Source organism: Zingiber officinale, chromosome 4A (genome assembly GCF_018446385.1).
Source record: "Zingiber officinale cultivar Zhangliang chromosome 4A, Zo_v1.1, whole genome shotgun sequence".
Classification (NCBI taxonomy): Eukaryota; Viridiplantae; Streptophyta; class Magnoliopsida; order Zingiberales; family Zingiberaceae; genus Zingiber; species Zingiber officinale.
Window position 1 is genome coordinate 154543900 of NC_055992.1, and position 19340 is coordinate 154563239.

Sequence of the window (19340 nt, forward strand, 5' to 3'; positions counted from 1 at the left end):
CGACCTGGCAGTTAAGGCTCCCTCGCTCGATAGGACGGAGTCGGGCATCAAATCAGTGGTCGAGCGGGCAGCCAAGTCGGTTCGACCTACTGGGAGGGCGTTAGCCGAGCGGTCCCTTCTCTCGGCCAGGGAAAGGTGCTAACCAAGCAGTTCCTACGCTCGGCCCAGTAAAGGACAAAGGGAGCAGTTGACGATATCTTCCTACGAACCAGTGCCGCCGACAAAAGGTATGGCCGGCAGTATGGTCAGACAGAGAATCGTACGGGGGAAACTTCCACTGTCACGTCAGAGATATGCTCGAACTATTAAAGTATGGTGTCCCGCACGCTTTTCTGACACATCCATTCCAGGTTTGCTTTGAGGAGCATGCACGCCTCGGGGGAGCGTGCACGTGCCTTTGGGGAGCCCTATATAAGGACCCCTAGACTTCGACGGAGGTATGCTCACTAATTCACTATAGCTACAGTTCTCATTTCTTCTTCGCTCTACTTCTTTCTGCCGGAGATTTGACTTGAGCGTCGGAGGGTCGTCGCCGGGGAACCCCTCCTCGGCTCAGCATTGTGTTAGCAGGTTCACGACGACAAAAGATCTACGTCTTTAGAGTCTTCGACCAGTCAACAAGAGCGCCACGTCCCCAGCGTCCATTGACGCAGCACTCGGACAACATCAAATTGACGCCGTCTGTGGGAACGCACCTGAATCCGAGTCAAGGAGATGGAAGAAGCTGGACGCCCTCACACTGTGACGCTCTCTTAAGAGGAGCTTGATGCGTTCGTATAGGCGCGAGCAGCCAAGATAATAGAGCAGCAACAGAAAGCGCTAGTCGAGCGACGCACGAAGATCGGCCGGAACAGCTCTCCATATGAGGTTAAAACAAAGGTCTGACCAGTACACAAGCAGAGGCGCCGCCCACCCCGATCCCATTCCATCGGGCCTTGTTCCAGATGCCCTCTGAGATTGCGCAAGTGAATCGAGACCGGTCTTCCTCAGACGAAGCTCCCGCTCGGGATGCAAGAAAGGGCAAAGCGCCCCGAGCTGACTCATCACCCGAGCGGATCAACTGCCAATTCTCTGAAGCAATTCTGCAAGATCCTCTGCCAAGGTACTACGCACCCTTGACGATCGGCGAGTACAACGGGTCGACTGACCCAGACGACCACCTCGGCAAGTTCGACAACACTGCAATCCTTCATCAGTACACGGATGGAGTCAAGTGCCGAGTCTTTCTCACTACTTTGTCCGGCTCGGCACAACGTTGGTTTCGAAGGTTGCCGGACGGGTCGATTCAAAGCTTCAAGGACTTCAGGACGGTCTTCCTCCACCACTTCGCGAGTTGCAGGCGCTATCAGAAGACCAGCGTCAGTCAGTTCTCTATGAAGCAAGGGTCGGAGAGACTCTTCGGACCTACATTCAATGCTTTAACCAGATGGCCATGGGCATCCCCACGGTCTCGTCCGAAACAATGATGCACGCCTTCACCCAAGGGCTCATTAACGGGAACTTCTTCCGCTCGCTCATCAGGAAGCCGCCCCGCGATTACGATCATATGCTAAAGAAGGCCAATGAGTACATCAACGTGGAAGAAGCTCAGGCGGCCCGATGGAAAGAAGCTCCATCGGAACCGGCTGTGCAGGTCGAACGAAGGCCGCCAAACAGTCACCAGCCTCCAAGAGGGCCCCAAGCCGATATAGCACGACCACATCAGGAAGCAAGGGCACACGCCGTCCAGCACGTGGCGGCCGAACGGCCAAGGCCCAAGGGAAAGGTATGGACTCCTATGTTCTGTGCCTTCCATCAATCCTCCACCCACAACACCCGAGACTGCCGCACACCCCCTATAGTCGCCCAGCCGACTCCCAGGAGTTATCGTCGTCGATCGCATTCCCCCGAACTGCGATATAGGCGAACGAGTACTGAACGATGAGAGGAGATCAGGCGGTCATCCGAGCGGCGGCATCATCATTAAGCAAGGAGTAACGACCGCACCCCAGCCTCACGCGGGCAAGTCGGGCACTCCGCTCGGGGGGAGGAAAACCGAAGCAACACCGCTCGGGGTGAAATCAACATAATAGCTGGTGGGCCGACCAACGGAGACTCCAACCGGGCACGGAAGTCGTATGCTAGATGACTGGAGATCCATGTTGTAGGATGCAGCCAAGAGAGGGCGAACGAGCCCGAGATCAGCTTTGGTCCCAAGGATCTTGATGGGATTGAAGTGCCGCACGATGACACCCTCATCATCCGTGCGGTAATCGTCAACTATACTATTCATCGTATATTTATTGACACAAGGAGCTCGGTCAACATCATCTTCAAAAAGGCCTTCGATCCGCTCCAGATAGACCGGCCCGAGTTGCTATCGATGACAACCCTTTTGTACAGGTTCACCGGCAACGAGATCCAGCTGATCGGTCAGACAAGGTTGGCTATATCACTCGGAGAAGAGTCACTTCGAAGGACCAGGACCACCACCTTCATTGTCGTGGACGCCCCATCAGCCTATAATGTCATCCTGGGCAGGCCGACCCTCAACGAATTTCGGGCGGTAGTCTCAACCTATTGCCAGAAGATCAAGTTCCCCGTAGAGGACCAGGTCGAGGAAGTCAAAGGAGATCAACTGGCTGCTCAGCGTTGCTACGTCGAGATGGTGAAGGCGGAGGCTAAGTCTTCTCGGAAAGCTCCTCGACACGAGGTAAACACCATAACCGAAAAACCTCTTATTCTAGTTTATGAAGAGAAAGAATAGGTGCAGATACATCCTAGCTGGGCGGAGGCAACGACTTTCATAGCAGCCGACCTGCAAGCTGGTCAAGCTGATCGGATGTCTTCAGCGAAATCATGATGTCTTCGCCTGGTCCACGCATGAACTACCCGGCGTTTCCTCGAGCATAACGCAGCACGAGCTTCACGCCCAACCAGATGCAAGGTCGGTGAAGCAAAGGAAAAGAGATTTCAGCGCCAAGCAAAATCAGATCATCCGAGCTGAGGTAGAGAAGCTTTTGGAGGCCGACCATATTAGAGAGGTCCAGTTCTCGAGCTGGCTCGCGAATGTGGTACTAGTCTCAAAGTCTGGCAACAAGTGGAGGGTCTGCATCAACTTTCGAGACCTCAACAAGGCCTGCCCAAAGGACTTCTACCCACTGCCTAGGATCGACTAGGTAGTGGACTCCACGGCTGGGTGCGAGCTTATATGCATGCTGGACGCGTATCAGGGATATCATCAAGTGCCGCTCGCTCGGGAGGACCAAGAAAAAGTGAGCTTCATCACAGCGGAAGGTACCTATTGCTAGAACGTAATATCGTTCGGATTAAGGAATGTTGGGGCTACTTACCAAAGGCTTATGAATAAGGTGTTCCGGCAGCAGATTGGATGAAACATGGAAGTGTATGTCGATGATATACTCATTAAGTCTCTCCGAGCTGCGGACCTCTGCGCAGATATAGAAGAAACTTGCCAGACGCTCTGCGTATATGAAATCAAGCTGAACCCGAGCAAATGTCTGTTCGGCGCAAAGGGTGGAAAATTCCTCGGCTATATCGTCACCGAGCGGGGCATCGAGGCGAACCCTAGTAAGGTAAAGGCGCTGCAAGATATGCCGCCGTTAAGGAATTTGAAGGAAACTCAGCGTCTCACCGGTCAGATAACTGCCTTATCTCGATTCATCTCCAACTCTGCCGACCGGAGCCTCCCTTTTTTCAAGATACTGCGTCGAGCTACCAAATTCTAATGGGACAAAGAGTGCGACAAGGCGTTTGAAGAACTAAAAGCATATCTGAATTCTCTGCCTGTATTGGCTAAGCTGGCTGCCAACGAGCCGCTTCACATTTATTTATCCTCGACCGAGCACGCTGTCGGCTCGGCATTGGTACGACTGAACGACGAGGAACAACCAGTGTACTTCCTGAGCCATATCTTAAAAGATGCCGAGTCCCCCTACACTAGTCTCGAGAAACTTGTCTTTGCGCTAGTGCTCGCCGCTTGGAGACTTCAACCATACTTCCTCGCACATACAATCATAGTAATGACAAACAGCCCCTGGGTCGAGTCCTCCTCAATCTAGAAGCATCCGGACAGCTGATCAAATGGACAATGGAACTTAGTGAGTTTGACATACAGTATTAGCCCCGAACGACCATCAAGGCACAATCCTTGACAGATTTTATCATCGAGGTACAGAATCTCGAGTCAGAGGCCACTTGGAGGATATATGTGGATGGATCATCCACTCAGCAAGGGAGTAGAGTTGGTGTACTACTGATCTCCCCTCAGGAAGAACGGATGCATCTGTCCATTCGGCTAGAATATCGGGCGACTAATAACGAGGCCGAATACAAGGCGCTCATAGCAGGCCTGCAAGCCGCTCGCCATGTCGGAGCAATCAGGGTCTTGATTTACTCGGACTCCCAGTTAGTTGCTCAACAACTCACTAGAACATTTGAGATAAGAAACACCCGACTCAAGCTTTACGCCGAATCCTTTGAAAGGTTAAAAGCCCACTTTCGGGAGGTGGTTATTCAGAAGATACCTCGAGCGGAAAATCAAGCGACAAATGAGATGGCTAAGCTAGCTAGCTCCATATCGCCTGTTGTCATATCGCAGCCGATCGAGCAAGTATCTCTGGTGGCGCACGTCGATCGGATGGAAGGACTCATCTTCCCAAACGACTGGAGGACGGCGCTGATAGAGTTCTTACGATCGGGAATTACACCGCCCGATCGGATGGAAGCCCACCTGTTGAGAAGGAGAGTAGGAAGATTCACGTTGATCGGGGATCAACTATACAAGAAAGCTTTCTCCCGACCCCTACCCAAGTGCGTCGAACCAGAAGACATCGAGTACATTCTACAGGAGGTGCATCAAGGAACTTACGGAGGACACACGGGCGGTCGATCGTTGGCCAGGAAGATACTAATGGTCGAATATTTTTGGCCAACCCTACAGGCGGATGCCGCTCGGACAATGTCCACCTACCTGTCCTGCCAGAGGTATCACAACCTCTCGCATCGACCCACAGAAGAGATGACAACGTCCATAGTATCATGCCCATTCGACTAGTGAGGCATGGATATAGTGGGGTCCTTCCCCATGACGACCGACCAACGAAAGTTCCTGCTCGTCGCCTTATATCAATCGATTGGTTGAATCGATAGTGAGATGATATAGGGAACGCTACTCTTAATCATTCCTAGTCAAGTATTAACATTCAGGGACAATGTTAATGCGATGAGACTAGCTTGTAGGTCAACTCGATAACTTGATCTCACAAGTCATGGATATAGAGATATCAAGTTGACACATGGGTATGCATTGGAGAATGTATACTAAATGACCCGCCATGAGAAAATATCATGGATCGTTATATGAGTGTCATATACTTTCTCATGTGGCTATTAGTATGACTACTAGTCCTTGGACCTGAACTCACCATGGTTCCCTACATAAGGAGTTACATACTTTGGCTTCGTCAAACGTCACCGTAATTGGGTAGACTATAAAGGCGATTACTGGGTATATAACAAATTATGCGGAGGGATGTGAGTGATGTAGATGAGATCTATCCCTCCTATATGACGGGAGTGACATCATTATTCTTGATAGAGTGAGACCACTAAGTGCATGACCATGCCCAAATGAGTCAATATGAGATATTGAGCTCAATTGATTAGAGTGAGTCTACTTAGAGTTCAAGATTTAGATTGATTAGAGGATGACACGGTCTATGCCTCACATTGATCAATCTAGATGTCAAGGATAGAAGGGCATTTGTCATATATTGTGAAGAGTCACAATTAGTAGTCACAAGGTGATGTTGGATCTCAACATTCTTGTAACTTGGGTAGTAATAATGTGTTGCTAGATACCGCTCATTACTTATGCTTCTAAATGAGTTTAAGAGCATTGCCAACGTTACAAGAACCTATAGGGTCACACACAAAGGACAATTCGATGGAGATTCAGTTCATATGATGAACCAAGTGGATTAGGTTCATGTGATGAACCAAATTAGATTAAGAGTAATCCAAATTAGATTAATTGAGTAAGACTCGATTGAGTTAGACTTTAGTTAGACTCAAGTGAGGCTAGACTTGAGTTAAACTCAAGTGAGGCTAGACTTGAGTTAAACTCAAGTGAGGGTTAATGATGATATTCATTGAATTTTGAATTCAATGATAAATGGAATTCAATTTGAATTCTAGATTCAAATTTCGAATGAGTTTCAAAATGACCATTTAATGAAGAATGAATATTCATTGAATATTCATTAAGGCTCATTAATGAGGCTCATTAATGGTGTTAATGAACATTAAGTATTTTCATTAGATGAAAATACTTAAGCCATTTTTTACTCTTATTTTCATCATCGATCATTATTCCTCCTTGCTTCTTCTTTTCTCCCTCTGCTCCTCCTTGGCCGAAACCCTCAAAGAGTGCTAGCACACTCTAAGGTTTCTTCTCCACCTAATTGTTCGTGTGGATACATATAGAGGGGTGTTCACTTGACACCCTTGAGATCCAGCATCTTCTTGGACGAGCGGGATAAGCGAAGGACTTCACATCAAAGGTATAAACTCCTAAACATGTAGATCTAAAGTAGATCTAGGATTAGAAAACACATACATGAAAATTTTAATATTCGCACGGATCCGGTGGCATGGGATTTCGGGGTTTCAGCAATGCAAAAAACTATTTTTACGTCTCGAAAATCCCAACACTGTGTGACACCACACACCATGTTATCTTCAATATAAATTAAATGAACAACTACATTTAACATATAAATGTAGACATTTGACCAATATGATTCTTATTTCAAAATAAATGTTTATACAGAAGCTAGACTTTTAGTATACATTCTAACAATCTCCTACTTATACTAAAAGATTACGCTGCCATAAATGCTGTCATACATCTAATTCCCATCCCCTCAAAATACCGATCAAGAGCTTTCACCGAAAGAGCCTTAGTGAAAGGATTTGTCAGGTTATCTGTTGATGCAATCTTGGCGACAATAAGTTCTCCTCGCTTTACGATGTCTCATATCGGGTGGTACTTGCGCTCAATGTGTTTACTCGCCTTATGGACTCGTGGTTCCTTCAAGTTTGCTACTGCACCACTATTATCACAATAAATTGTGATGATTTTGGGCAAACCAGGAATCACATCTAAATCCATCAAGAAGTTCCTGAGCCATACAGCTTCTTTGGCTACCTTAGAGACTGCCACATACTCAGCTTCCATGGTGGAGTCTAAAACGCATTTCTGCTTAACACTCCTCTATGCTATGGCTCCACCTCCTAAAGTTAACACATAACCTGAGGTAGATTTACTATTGTCCCTATCTGATTGGAAGTCAGAATCCGTGTAACCCACAGGGAGCAAATCATCTGCTTGGTAAACTAGCACATAATCTCTAGTACTTTAATATATGCTTTACGGCAGTCCAATGTCCCTGTCCTGGATTACTTTGATATCTACTAACCATGCCCATGGTAAAACAGATATCCGGTCTCGTGCATAACATTGCATACATTAGGCTTCCTACAGCTGAAGCATAAGGAACTGCCTTCATTTCCTCTATCTCTTTTGATGTCTTAGGAGACATCTCTTTAGATAAATATATTCCATGCTGAAAAGGTAGAAAACCTTTCTTGGAGTTTTGCATGCTAAAACGAGCTAGGATAGTATCGATATATGAAGCTTGGGATAAACACAACATTCTTTTCTTGTGATACCTTATTACTTTGATCCCAAGAATATGTCCGCATTCTCCCAAGTCCTTCATATCGAATTTCTTGGACAACCATACCCTTACTTCTGACAACACTTTGACATTGTTGCTAATTAATAAAATGTCATCTACATATAGTACAAGAAATATCACCATGTTTCCGTCACACTTCTTGTATACACAAGACTCATCCGGACACTAAGTAAATCTATAAGACTGGATTACTTCATTAAACTGGATGTTCCAAGATCTTGAAGTTTGCTTCAGTCCATAAATAGACCGATTGAGCTTACATACAAGATGTTCTTTGCCCTTTGCAATAAACCTCTCTGGTTGCTTCATATGGATGTTTTCTTCAAGACTTCCATTAAGCAAAGCTGTCTTGACATCCATTTGTCAAACATCATAATCCATATGAGCAGCAATAGATAAAAGAATCCGGATAGACTTAAGCATGGCTACTGGTGAAAAGGTTTCCTCACAATCGATTCTCTCTTTCTGAGTATACCCTTTTGCAACAAGCACTACAACAAAAAACCTCATAGACATCGGTTTTCCACCGGTGTCTATTACATTTTCGACCGATGTCTATAAAGACGATGTAAAAAGTCTGCCATTTTAGACATCGGTTTAAAACGGTGTAGTATCACTTAACGACACCGGTGTTCGAATCAGTTATTAACCGGTGTAGTATCACTTAACGACACCGTTTCATCAACGGTGTAAAACCGATGTAATATTATATGTTAATAACACTAGTTTTGGCAGCGGTATACGATCGATGTAATATTAGTTAATAACACCGGTTTTGCAACGGTGGAAAACCGATGTAATATCAGTATTTTTTAATAGTACAAATTTGATTTTCGAAACAGTAACAAAAAAAAATACACAAATATTCACAAATTACACAAATATTCTTCATTCAACAGTATCCATAAAATACACAAATATTCATAAATTACATAAATATTCTTCTTACAACAATACAATAAACAATAAGATTTTGTTGGGGTTGTACAACGAGGCTACGTACGTTCAAGAAATGGTCAATGGTAATGCAACAGAAAACTGACTGCTGAAGAAGGAACCTTTCTCTTGCTCTGCCCCTTCATATCTCCGATCAATTATAAGATGGCCATCAGTAGTGTCAGATATAATTCAAGATTGTCTGCTGCAGAAGGAATCCTTTCTCTTTCCCTATCTCTTCAAGTCTCTGCAAAATCTTGCACTTCAAGCACACACTGTAGCCTTAAAATTGAAATGGTTCTTGTTTATCGTCTTGAATTCCAACCATTGACCACATCAGGAAAACTGGAAAAAGAAGCTCTCTACCAAACTCAGCCTAAACTTCTTGACCCGGAGTTTAGTTCAATGCTCGGGTAGGAGGCGTCGAACTAGTTCAGGAGAAGCGCTTTCAAGCTCTGCAAACATGTTTAAATCTCATTTAAAGGACCATCGACGGACGGACGACAATTAGACAGGAAGGTGAACAAGGCATTACCTTTAGATGTGAAGTTGAATAAAGGAGGAAGAGATTTGCCACTAAGCAAACATGTATTAGGATCTCTCAATTCATCAAAGAATGGATGAGAGCAGGCCTCCAACTGTATCAATGATGACAAACATGTTTATGTCACTTGGAATACATACCAATGGCAAACCATTAATGATCAAAATAGAAACTAGCAAGATGTAGAGAAGACATTATGAAAGTGAAACAGAAAAACTTTATTTTTATTTGGATATATCATATACTTACCGCTGTAAGACGCAAATTAGGTGAGTATTGAAGTAGTGTTGACACAAGATCAATTGCCTCGGGGGGTACAGAATTTGCAAAAAACTGCATGTTGTAGACATGGTGCGTTATTGTTTGGATTACTAGGAGGATCATCATTATATTACAGGTTCAGCTACCTTATGCCAAGGGTGACCTTTCATGCATGGAAATTTGAATTCTGAATAATTTGGGTTTATAGACTTGAATTTTGAACAAAATCTTATTGTTCATTGTTTACTGCTCTAATATCCGTTTACTTTCCATTAAACTCTCAGAATCTGAAGCTTAGTGGAGTAGGCAATGGCAACCCAGTCGGGCTGGGAGGAAGACCACTACAGCTGCTCGATCTCTACTCCGGTAGTGTAGGCAAGTATGGGATCGAGGCCATCCTCAGCAGAAGCGGCTGCCATAGACTTCTGGATGTTGCCATGATAAACAAAAATATCATGAGGAAGAATCTATAGAAGTACGTGGACAACATGGGAAAATTCATTAAGAAGTACCTTAAGGCATTTCTAAAAAAACACGTAAAGCTTATAAATTATCAGAACGTTTGTTCAAGTTTGCAGACACACTAGCCTCATTAAATTTGCAAATGCACAACACTTGTACATACAGTGAGAAAGGAACTGCAAATTCTATGGGTACATGATTAGAGTGTTAGTCCTTCATTGGCAATAATAGATAAAAGCTCATACACTGATAACCGTTAGTGTGTGTTTGCAAAGAACTCACTGTAGCAGTTCGCCTCTCACTGAAGCATTTGGACTTCTGTAGCTCCTTGTAGAGTTCACCTTTAGCTGCATATTCCAGGAATTACACAAAGTTCAACATCAAGTCATTGGGCAATTAATAGCATGGAACTGTATGATTCTAACAGGGGAAAGCAGCAAATAGACAACTAGGAGAGAGAGAGAGAGATCAGTCCAACTACATCAACCAATAAAATGCATGGTGTGGCTTTCAGTAGACATAGTTGGCAAATGAAAGACAGCATGACAAGGATCACCTATACCAATTTGCAACAATTATTTTCTTTTAGAAAATAGAAGGTATCAAATGTCATATTGTAGAAGATCTAAAACATCTTGAAGGTCATTGGTAAAAAATTTAAAAAAAAAAAAAAGTTCACCACTAACCCGAGATATGAAATCTGCAAGCATTCCACTCGTAACATTTTCTTCATTGGAGCTGCACAGGTCAACAAGCATCCAAACGCACTAATAACATCTGGATCATTATCCCAGATGCTTCTTTTAGACACCTGTCCTATATCATTAATCTTTTTCTCAATAATCTCTCCTGACATCAACTTCTTGTGAAGGTTTCGAAGACTAAAAAAACATATAATTTAATCCAAATTAATTGGCATTCATCATATTAAATTGGAAATGAAATCAAATATAATTTGTTAGTGATGCTATATGCCTCCATATAAGAAACCCTTAAGGAAGACAATAAGCTCATTTTAACTAAAGAAATACCAAGTTAGAATAAGAGAAAACAACTGGTTAGCAAGAAAAGAAAAAGAGAAGATGTACCTTCAAAAGTTGATCCCTCACAGAATAACTGTGGCAGAGGTCATCATGAAATAGTCATATTTTCTCCAATGATTTGACCTCCGGGAAAAGCTCCAACTCCTTGAGACGAACAAACAAGGTGAAAAAACACAGTATCTAAACCCTAAACCTATACTGATCTATATCTCCATTGAGATTTATGCAAGACTATATCACTACTAATATCTATATTTTCAAGTTTTATCAACCTATATTGATCAAGTTTTATCAACCTATACCGATCTAAATGTCAATTTCCATCACAAAATTGCCTTGCGACAAATTCAAAAGCTTTGATTTTGCCAGTAAAATTGAATCCAGACTATCTGTTACAGCTTTTATCATGCTGCCTAGCCTACTCTTAAACAAAATTTGGTTATTAGAAGAGAAGAAATCATTCACCGACCTAAAAGAAGCTCTTGATCTCTGCTTGCGCAAGACTTCAGTGTCATAGCAATCCACAACATCCTCGAGATAGTAGACCAAGTACCTGAGCTTCCTTTACAAGATCTTCACATCATAAGTGAAAGGGTGGGACTCGACATCTTGGATCACCATGTTAACAATCAGCAACAACTCCTTGAACTTCTCCATCTTCTCTTCAATATCAGTTATTTCCTTGACGTTCTTGTTGCGTCGGATGAGAATTGCCACCTTCTCGCCCATGATGCGAGCCATAGCAGTTACCAAAGCTGATTCCATAGCTGTCTGAACTTGGAAGAAACAAAGATTCAGAAGCTCTTCTTCTTCCTTGTGCCTAAAAGAGTCTTTTTGAGAATGTAAAAGAGGCACTAATTTGAACAAAGACTGTAACGTTTATAACATGCATTTTCATATACATTAAATAAAGTCTCTTATACATACGATCATAGAGTATATATATATTTTGGTCAACTTCTTCTATGACCACAGTTCTTCTTCCATGTGGTGGATATCTACAAGTCGAGAAGAATGAATAACGCACGCCATGTTATATGAAGCCAGTGTGATAACTTTGACAGAGACAACTTAACTTTTCATCAAAAGGAGAACATATTTTGAATTCAAATGAGAGCAATTGTCCACATACCTTGCCAGAAAAGTGTTAGTGCGGCCATCGTAGCTAACTTGAGCATCATAACATGAGAGCATAAATCCTAAATGCCCATGCTGCAAAACAACATTACGAGCCTTAGCAATCCAATGAGGCAAAAAGGGGAAGAATCCATCGACTAAATGAACAATCCATCCGATTTAACTGAAGAGCAAATCAAAGTTACCGACGAGTGTGGAATTTTGACAAACACAGCATGTGCAGAACATATGATAATGATGATACACACAAGGCAGAGTAACAATCTTGAAAATATGTGTAGAACTCGAGTCTGTGATACAAAGGAGAGTCTAGGTCAACTGAGGTGGCATAAACAAAATTTAGAAATATTGATAAATAAAATAGAAGAACACAAGAACTGGAGGAAAATAGGGGAAAATGAAGCTGCGGGTTGTAAAGCAAGGAGATCAGCAACATTCGGAACTATTACACTGCTACATGTTTCCTACTGTTAAGAAAAAAACTTCTCATCATATCAAGGAAGTCGATAATGGGAGGAAAACAAAACGACAATTTTCTCACCATGGAACTCGAATCAAACCGAGTGAGAGGCGAAAACAAGATCAGAAATAAACCTTAACAAGAAAATAAGAAGAAGACAGAACAGACGTCACTATATAAGACATTCCCTACCTCTTGCTCAAGCTCTCCGCCTCTTCTGCCGACAGTTGCACTCCGAACATCACGGGGCTAATGCCGCCTACGGGCTGCTAGGAAAAGTGATCGTAAGCGTGAGGAGCCAAAAATTAGGGCATTTCTCGGACTACATTACCTTGAGCGTTCGTCGGGACGGCGACGTCATCCCGACAAGGTGCGGAGAAGAGAAATTACCAGCTTTGGTCATGCCGATGCCGCTGCCGATGATGAAAAGCGTCTTGTTCGCCTTGTCAGGCACGAGGCGGATGAAGAGCTCCGGCTGGGCGTCCAGCTTGCTCTTGTCTGTGAGACCCTCGAACCGGATCTTATCGAGTGCCTGCAGTCACACGATTTGCTTCAACAACGACAACACGGGAAAAAAAATGGGAGCAGCATCATGGAAAGCAGCAATGTCTCACATCCGAGGCGTTGCTAATCAGCTCGCGCAGGAAGATCTCCTTGTTGGAGTAGAAGGTGTTGATGATGAGACTCAGCAACTGGTTGATCTCCGCCTGGAACGCGAAGGTCTCCATCTCCCCCATCTGCACATCCGCCATCACCTCGATCGAAAGAAACTGGTTTCACGAACAGGAACCAGAATCGAATGAATCAAGTGCTTCGATGCGATCTCGTCGTCCCCTACCTTAGCCGGGAAGAGCGAAGAGAGGAAGGAGGAGGAGGAAGAGAGGATCGGACGAGGAGGCAGAATGGAACGATTTATGCTACGATTTTGCTTAGGGCCGAAGCAGGTGGTTTTGATCCTAATCGGGAGAGGAAGGGGCGTTGATCCAGGAAGGGGAAGAGATCCAGGAAGGGGAAGAGGGAGATGAGGCTGAGAGAGATGGTCGGAGGTTTAGGTTTAGGTTTACATTTAGGGTGAGAGAAGGGGCACGATATTGGTTTAGGTTTGGAGGGAACTTTGTGAAGTGTTGTAAATTTTGGCTGGTGGAAAAATTAAATTATTTTTTTTTTTGTTCATTAACACCGGGTTTTAAAAATCGCTGTTAAAATCGATGTCTATTAACAAAAAAAAAGGCGCTCATAGACATCGGCTAAAAAACCGATGTCTATGAGTGAAAATCTGCGCTCATAGACACCGATTTTTGAAAAAATCGGTGTAAAATACTCAAAGACATCGGTTTTTGCTTAAAACTGTTGTTGTTCCACCGATGTCTATGAGGATTTTTCTTGTAGTGAAGCCTTGCTTTGAAAATTTCCACCTTCCCGTCTACTCCTCTTTTTCTTTAGTAGACTCATTTACATCCAATAGATTTTACACCATTTGGTGGTTCTACTAGCTTTTAGACTTTGTTAGAATACATAGATTCTATTTCTGAATTCATCGCTCTTTGCCAAGATGTTGCATCTTTATCTTGGAGTGCTTCATCATATGTTCGAGGATCAGGTTCATGTTTACCTAGGATCAAGTCCGAAGACTCTCCCAAAAACATGAATCTTTCATGCTGTCTAACAACCCTCCCACTACGACGAGACACTGCTTGTAGTTGTGCATCATTTGTGATACGTGTTACAGTTTCATGTGATATTTCATCTTGCACTGTTGGTACTAAAGTAGACGTGTCCTCTTTCATTTCTTCTAAAATAATTTCACTCATGGACTTGTGGTTCATTACATAGTCCTCTTCTAAAAATCGGGCATTAGTGCTAACAATGACCTTATGATCTTTAGGACTATAAAACAAACCACTTTTCATTCCTTTAGGATATCCTACAAACAAACAAACTTATGTATGAGATTCCAACTTATCAGCATCTCCCTTCAGCACATGTACTGGACTACCCCAAATTCGAACATGTCTCAGACTAGGCTTACGCCCATTCCACAATTCTGTGGGAGTAGAGGGTACTGATTTAGAAAATACTAAGTTCAGAATGTACACTATCGTTTCTAAAGCATATCCCCAGAACGAATTTAGTAGTTCTAAATAACTCATCATCGATCTAACCATTTCCATAAGAGTCTTATTCCTTCGTTCTGTCACACTATTCTATTCGGGTGTACCAGGTGCAGACAATTGGGATTGAATCCCAACCTCTGATAAGTAATTCCTAAACTCTCCTTAGAGGTACTCGCCACCACGATCAGACCGTAGTGTCTTGATACTTTTACCATGACATTTCTCCACATCAGCCTTGTACTCTTTGAACTTATCAAAACACTCAGACTTGCGACGTATCAAGTAAATGTACCCATATCTCGAATAGTCGTCTATAAAAGAGACAAAATATTTGAAACCACCTCTCGCCTGGATAGTCATAGGTCCACACAAATCAGAATGAACCAATTCCAACACATCTTTTGCTCTATACCCCTTGGCCTTAAAAGGTCTCTTGTGTTAGAGTGTATACTAAAAGCCTAGCTTTTGGTATAAACATTTATCTAGAAATAAGAATCACATTGGTCAAATGTCTACATTTATGATAAATGTAGTTGCTCAATTAATTTATATTGTAGATAACATGGTGTGTGATGTCACATACAGAAGATCATGTTATCGGTTCCTTATAAATTATAAACAGTAGCTCACGATCAAGATGGAAAGGAACAAACCATTGGAAGGTCATAGTGTAATTATGTATTAGTTTATCTTAATTATATAATTACACTAGTACACTTAGAGTGTATTGAGTAGGACCATTTGAGGTCGTTCCTTTTATACTGACTTTATAAAGGAACAAAGATCTCAGTTATTATGGAAGTGTGTGCTCTTAATCCTAATATAATAACAAGCACATATATTTGATATTTATTTCTTTAATTTATCAATGGGTGAGATTTAGTTCGATAAATCAATAAGCCCGATAAGTTGGGAAATGATATCACTTATAGTGTGTGTTGTTGATTATAGAAGGAAACGGTGTCCTAGTGATCTAGGTTGAGAATGCCCCCAAGAGGAGCTCATAAGGATTGTCATGTTAAACCCTGCAGGTGGACTTAGTCCGACATGACGATGAAGTTGAGTGGTACTACTCTTGGAGCTAGATATTAATTAAGCGAGTTGTCAGTAACTTACTTAATTAGTGGACATTTGTTATCTTAAACACAGGGAGACTAACACACTCATAATAAGAAGGAGCTCAAAATGTAATTTGGGATTGGTGCGGTAGTTCAATAATAGTTCTTTAGTGGAATGAATTATTATTGATGAAATTAAGTTGTGTGTTCAGGGTGAACACGGGATGCTTAATTTCATCGGGAGACCAAAATCAATTCCTCCTCTCGGTCCCTATCGTAGCCTCTAGTATATAGAGATTTATACCCACCGCATACCCACCTTCTTACCCATCCAATGGGGCCGGCAAAGCTAGCTTGGAACCCAAGCTAGGGCCGGCCAGGACCAAGTGGATGAGCCATGTAGGTGGCCGACCAAAGCTTGGGTCCCAAGCTTAGGTGGTCGGCCACTAGAATATTAAAAGGTTTTTTTTTAAAAATTATTTCTTATGTGGATATCATGATTTAAAAGAGAGTTTAAAAAATTAAAATTTCCTTTTATATGCTTTCTACAAAAGATTAAGAGAAGAGATTAATCTCTTTCCTTATTTGTAGATTAAAAGGATGGTTTTAATTTTTATTAAAAACTTTTCTTATTTGTAAATCATCCACATGTTTAAAAGAGAGTTTAAAATTTTAAAATCTTTCCTTATTTATTGATTAAAAGGTGGATTTTAAATTTTAAGAAAACTTTACTTTTAAAACATGTTCATTATTTAAAAAGAGAGTTTAAAAATTAAATAATCTCTTTTATAAGTTTCTACAAAAGATTAAGAAAAGATTTGATATCTTATTTGTAGATTGAAAGAGATTTTAATTTTTAGAGATAACTTTCTTTTTATCCACATGTTTAAAAGAAAGATTTTAATTTATAAAATTTCTTTTTATTAACCAATCATGAAGGGATAAAATTATTGAAAAAATTTTATAAATTTCCGGAAGCAAATAAGGAAGTTTTAATTTGTGTTTAAAATTTTAATTGCTTGGAGATTTGTATAATGGCCGGCCATTGTAAATTGAGAAGAGAAAAATTATTTTTAATTAAATAAATTTTCCTTTTCATGGCAAAAGAATTAAGGAAGTTTTTATTTAAATTTCCTTATTTGCCAAGACCAAGGATTATAAAAGAGGGGGTAGAGGTGCCTTCATGGATGAACAACTCTATTATTTTTCTCCCTCTTTTCTTCCTTGGGTGTGGCCGGCCCTTTCTTTCCTCTCCTCTCCTTTGTGTGACCGAAACCTTCTCATGGTGGAGACAGCTTTGGTGGCCGGAACTAAGAAGGAGAAGAAGGAGAGAAAAGAAGCCTCTTTTCTAGCATCCCTTGGAGCATGGTGGTGGTGGCCGAACCTCTTCATCCTAGGAGAAGTTTTGATGGCCGAAACTTGTAAGGAAGAAGAAGGTGCTAGGTGGTTCTCATCTCGGAAGATCGTTGCCCACACAACGTCCGAGGTTAGAAGAGGAATACGGTAGAAGATCAAGAGGTCTTTCTAAAAAGTATAACTAGTAATTTTTCTTTCCGCATCATACTAGTTATTTTTGGAAATAATACCAAATACAAGAGGCATACGATTCTAGAGTTTCGAATTTGTTTTCGATATAGTGTTCTTTTGTTTTTCTTTCCCTTGTGATTTGATTGTTCTTTTCGGTTAACCTAAAGTTATTTTAGGAAATTAAATATTATCTTTCCATAAAAGGTTTTGTCTAGTCGGTGGTGGTTGCTCCCATATCCAAGAAGGCCGTGTGCCTCGCCACGTCAGTACTGGGAACCAATTATGGAAATTAATATTTAATGGAATTAATAACTTAAGGTGATTTGGGTCGAACGTGTTAAGTTCCGCAGGAGATCCAAGTCAAAACCTAAAAGAACAAATAGATTAAGTTTTGGATCAAACGTGTTAAGTTCCGCAGGCGATCCAAAATTTAATTTAAAAGAACACATGGTAGCTAGGAAAAGGTTCAGACCTTTGTATAAAATTTTTGTACAGTGGAACCTCTAGGTTTTCCGAGTAGCAACCAACATCTTGGTCATTTTTCCTTCTAAGCAAAATTCACTGGTTGGAAAGTTTTCCACCACCAATGAACCCAAGAGTCCATCGACTATTAGCCTTTGAATCCTACTCAAGTTAATATGACCAAGCCTTAGATGCCAAATATATGTTTGGTTCATTTTCGAAGGTTCCTTTCTCTTATTAGAATTAGAGGATGTGTTATTAATTTCCATTTGTTGCTTTGTGGGAGTTATTGAATTTAGAGTATACAAATTGCCAACTAATATACCTGAACAGATAACTACCCTATTTTTCTTGATAACCACTTTGTCATCAAAAGAAACAGAATATCCATCCAAAAATAGTTTAGAAACTAAAATTAAATTCTTTCTAAAACTTGGTACATAAAGATAATTTCTCAAAATCAAAGTTCTATTCCTATCAAATGATAAGTAAACATCTCCCACTGCAACAACCACCACTTTCATAGCATTGCCCATGTAGACGGTTATCTCTTCTTCATATAGTCGTCGGGTTTCCTGGAACCCCTGCAATGAATTGCAGACATGATCAGTGGCTCTTGTATCTATACATCAGGTACTGATAGATAATACCACTAAACATGTTTCAACTACTAGAGAATCAGATATACCTTTATTGTTCTCCTTCCTACGAGGACAGCCCGCCTTCCAATGTCCAAACTACTTGCAAATGAAGCACTTACCCTTCGGCTTCTTCACTCCTGCTTTTAGTCTACTACCTAGAAATCGATTCACTTTCTTTGCTGAGCTAGCTTGTTTCTTCTTCTTCTTCTTGCCTTTCGACTTAGAAGTAGAAACATTTTTAGCAAAGTGGATTTGAGAACTATGACGAAATAACCCTTATGTTGCTTAAAGTTCTGTCAGTAGTTCCGCCAATGAATAAATCCTTTTATTCATATTGTAGTTTAGGTGGAACTGCTCAAAACTTTTGGGTAGCGTTTGGAGAATAATATCGACCTGGGTTTCCCCCATCGATTTCAGCTCCAAGGATTTGTATCTCGTTCAAGTAAGCCATCATTTTGAGGATATGATCCCTTATGGGTGTCCCCTCTGACATGGTGGCTGTCATTAAGTTTTTCATAGCCTCTTGCCTAGCAACCCAATTCTGGTGTCCGAAGAGTTCCTTAAGATTGTGCATCACGCCATAGGCGGTGGGCATGGACTGATGCTGATGTTGCAACACATTTGACATTGAAGACAAAATGTAACACCACCCCATCTCATCTGCCTTGACCCATTTCCTATAATACTCAATCTCCTCTTCACTAGAATCGCTATTAGACACATTAGGACAGACCTTTAACAGTACAAACTTATAGTCTTCAGCAGTTAGGACAATGTCCAGGTTTCTTTTCCAATCTATGTAATTGGGACCAGTAAGTTTGTTCTCTTTCAGAATAACAGCAAGTGGGTTGAAGGTCATTTGAAATCCTAAGAATCACAAAATAAGTTTTGGTTAAAACTTAAGAATTTAGAATAATATTGATTCCTCAAAC

The 19340-nt window shown here is 41.6% G+C and overlaps 1 protein-coding gene across 1 annotated transcript; it reads left to right on the top strand.

The window, feature by feature from the left end:
* Nucleotides 1-2362: 2362 nt before the first annotated feature.
* On the top strand, nt 2363-2746 carry LOC121972944. Its single transcript, XM_042524554.1, has one exon. It carries the CDS (start codon nt 2363-2365, stop codon nt 2744-2746), a length of 384 nt encoding a protein of 127 aa, XP_042380488.1.
* Nucleotides 2747-19340: the final 16594 nt, after the last annotated feature.

Bases quoted from the DNA above. Each gene is read 5' to 3' on its own strand.
- LOC121972944 (XM_042524554.1), top strand. From the start codon at position 2,363: ATGACAACCCTTTTGTACAGGTTCACCGGCAACGAGATCCAGCTGATC.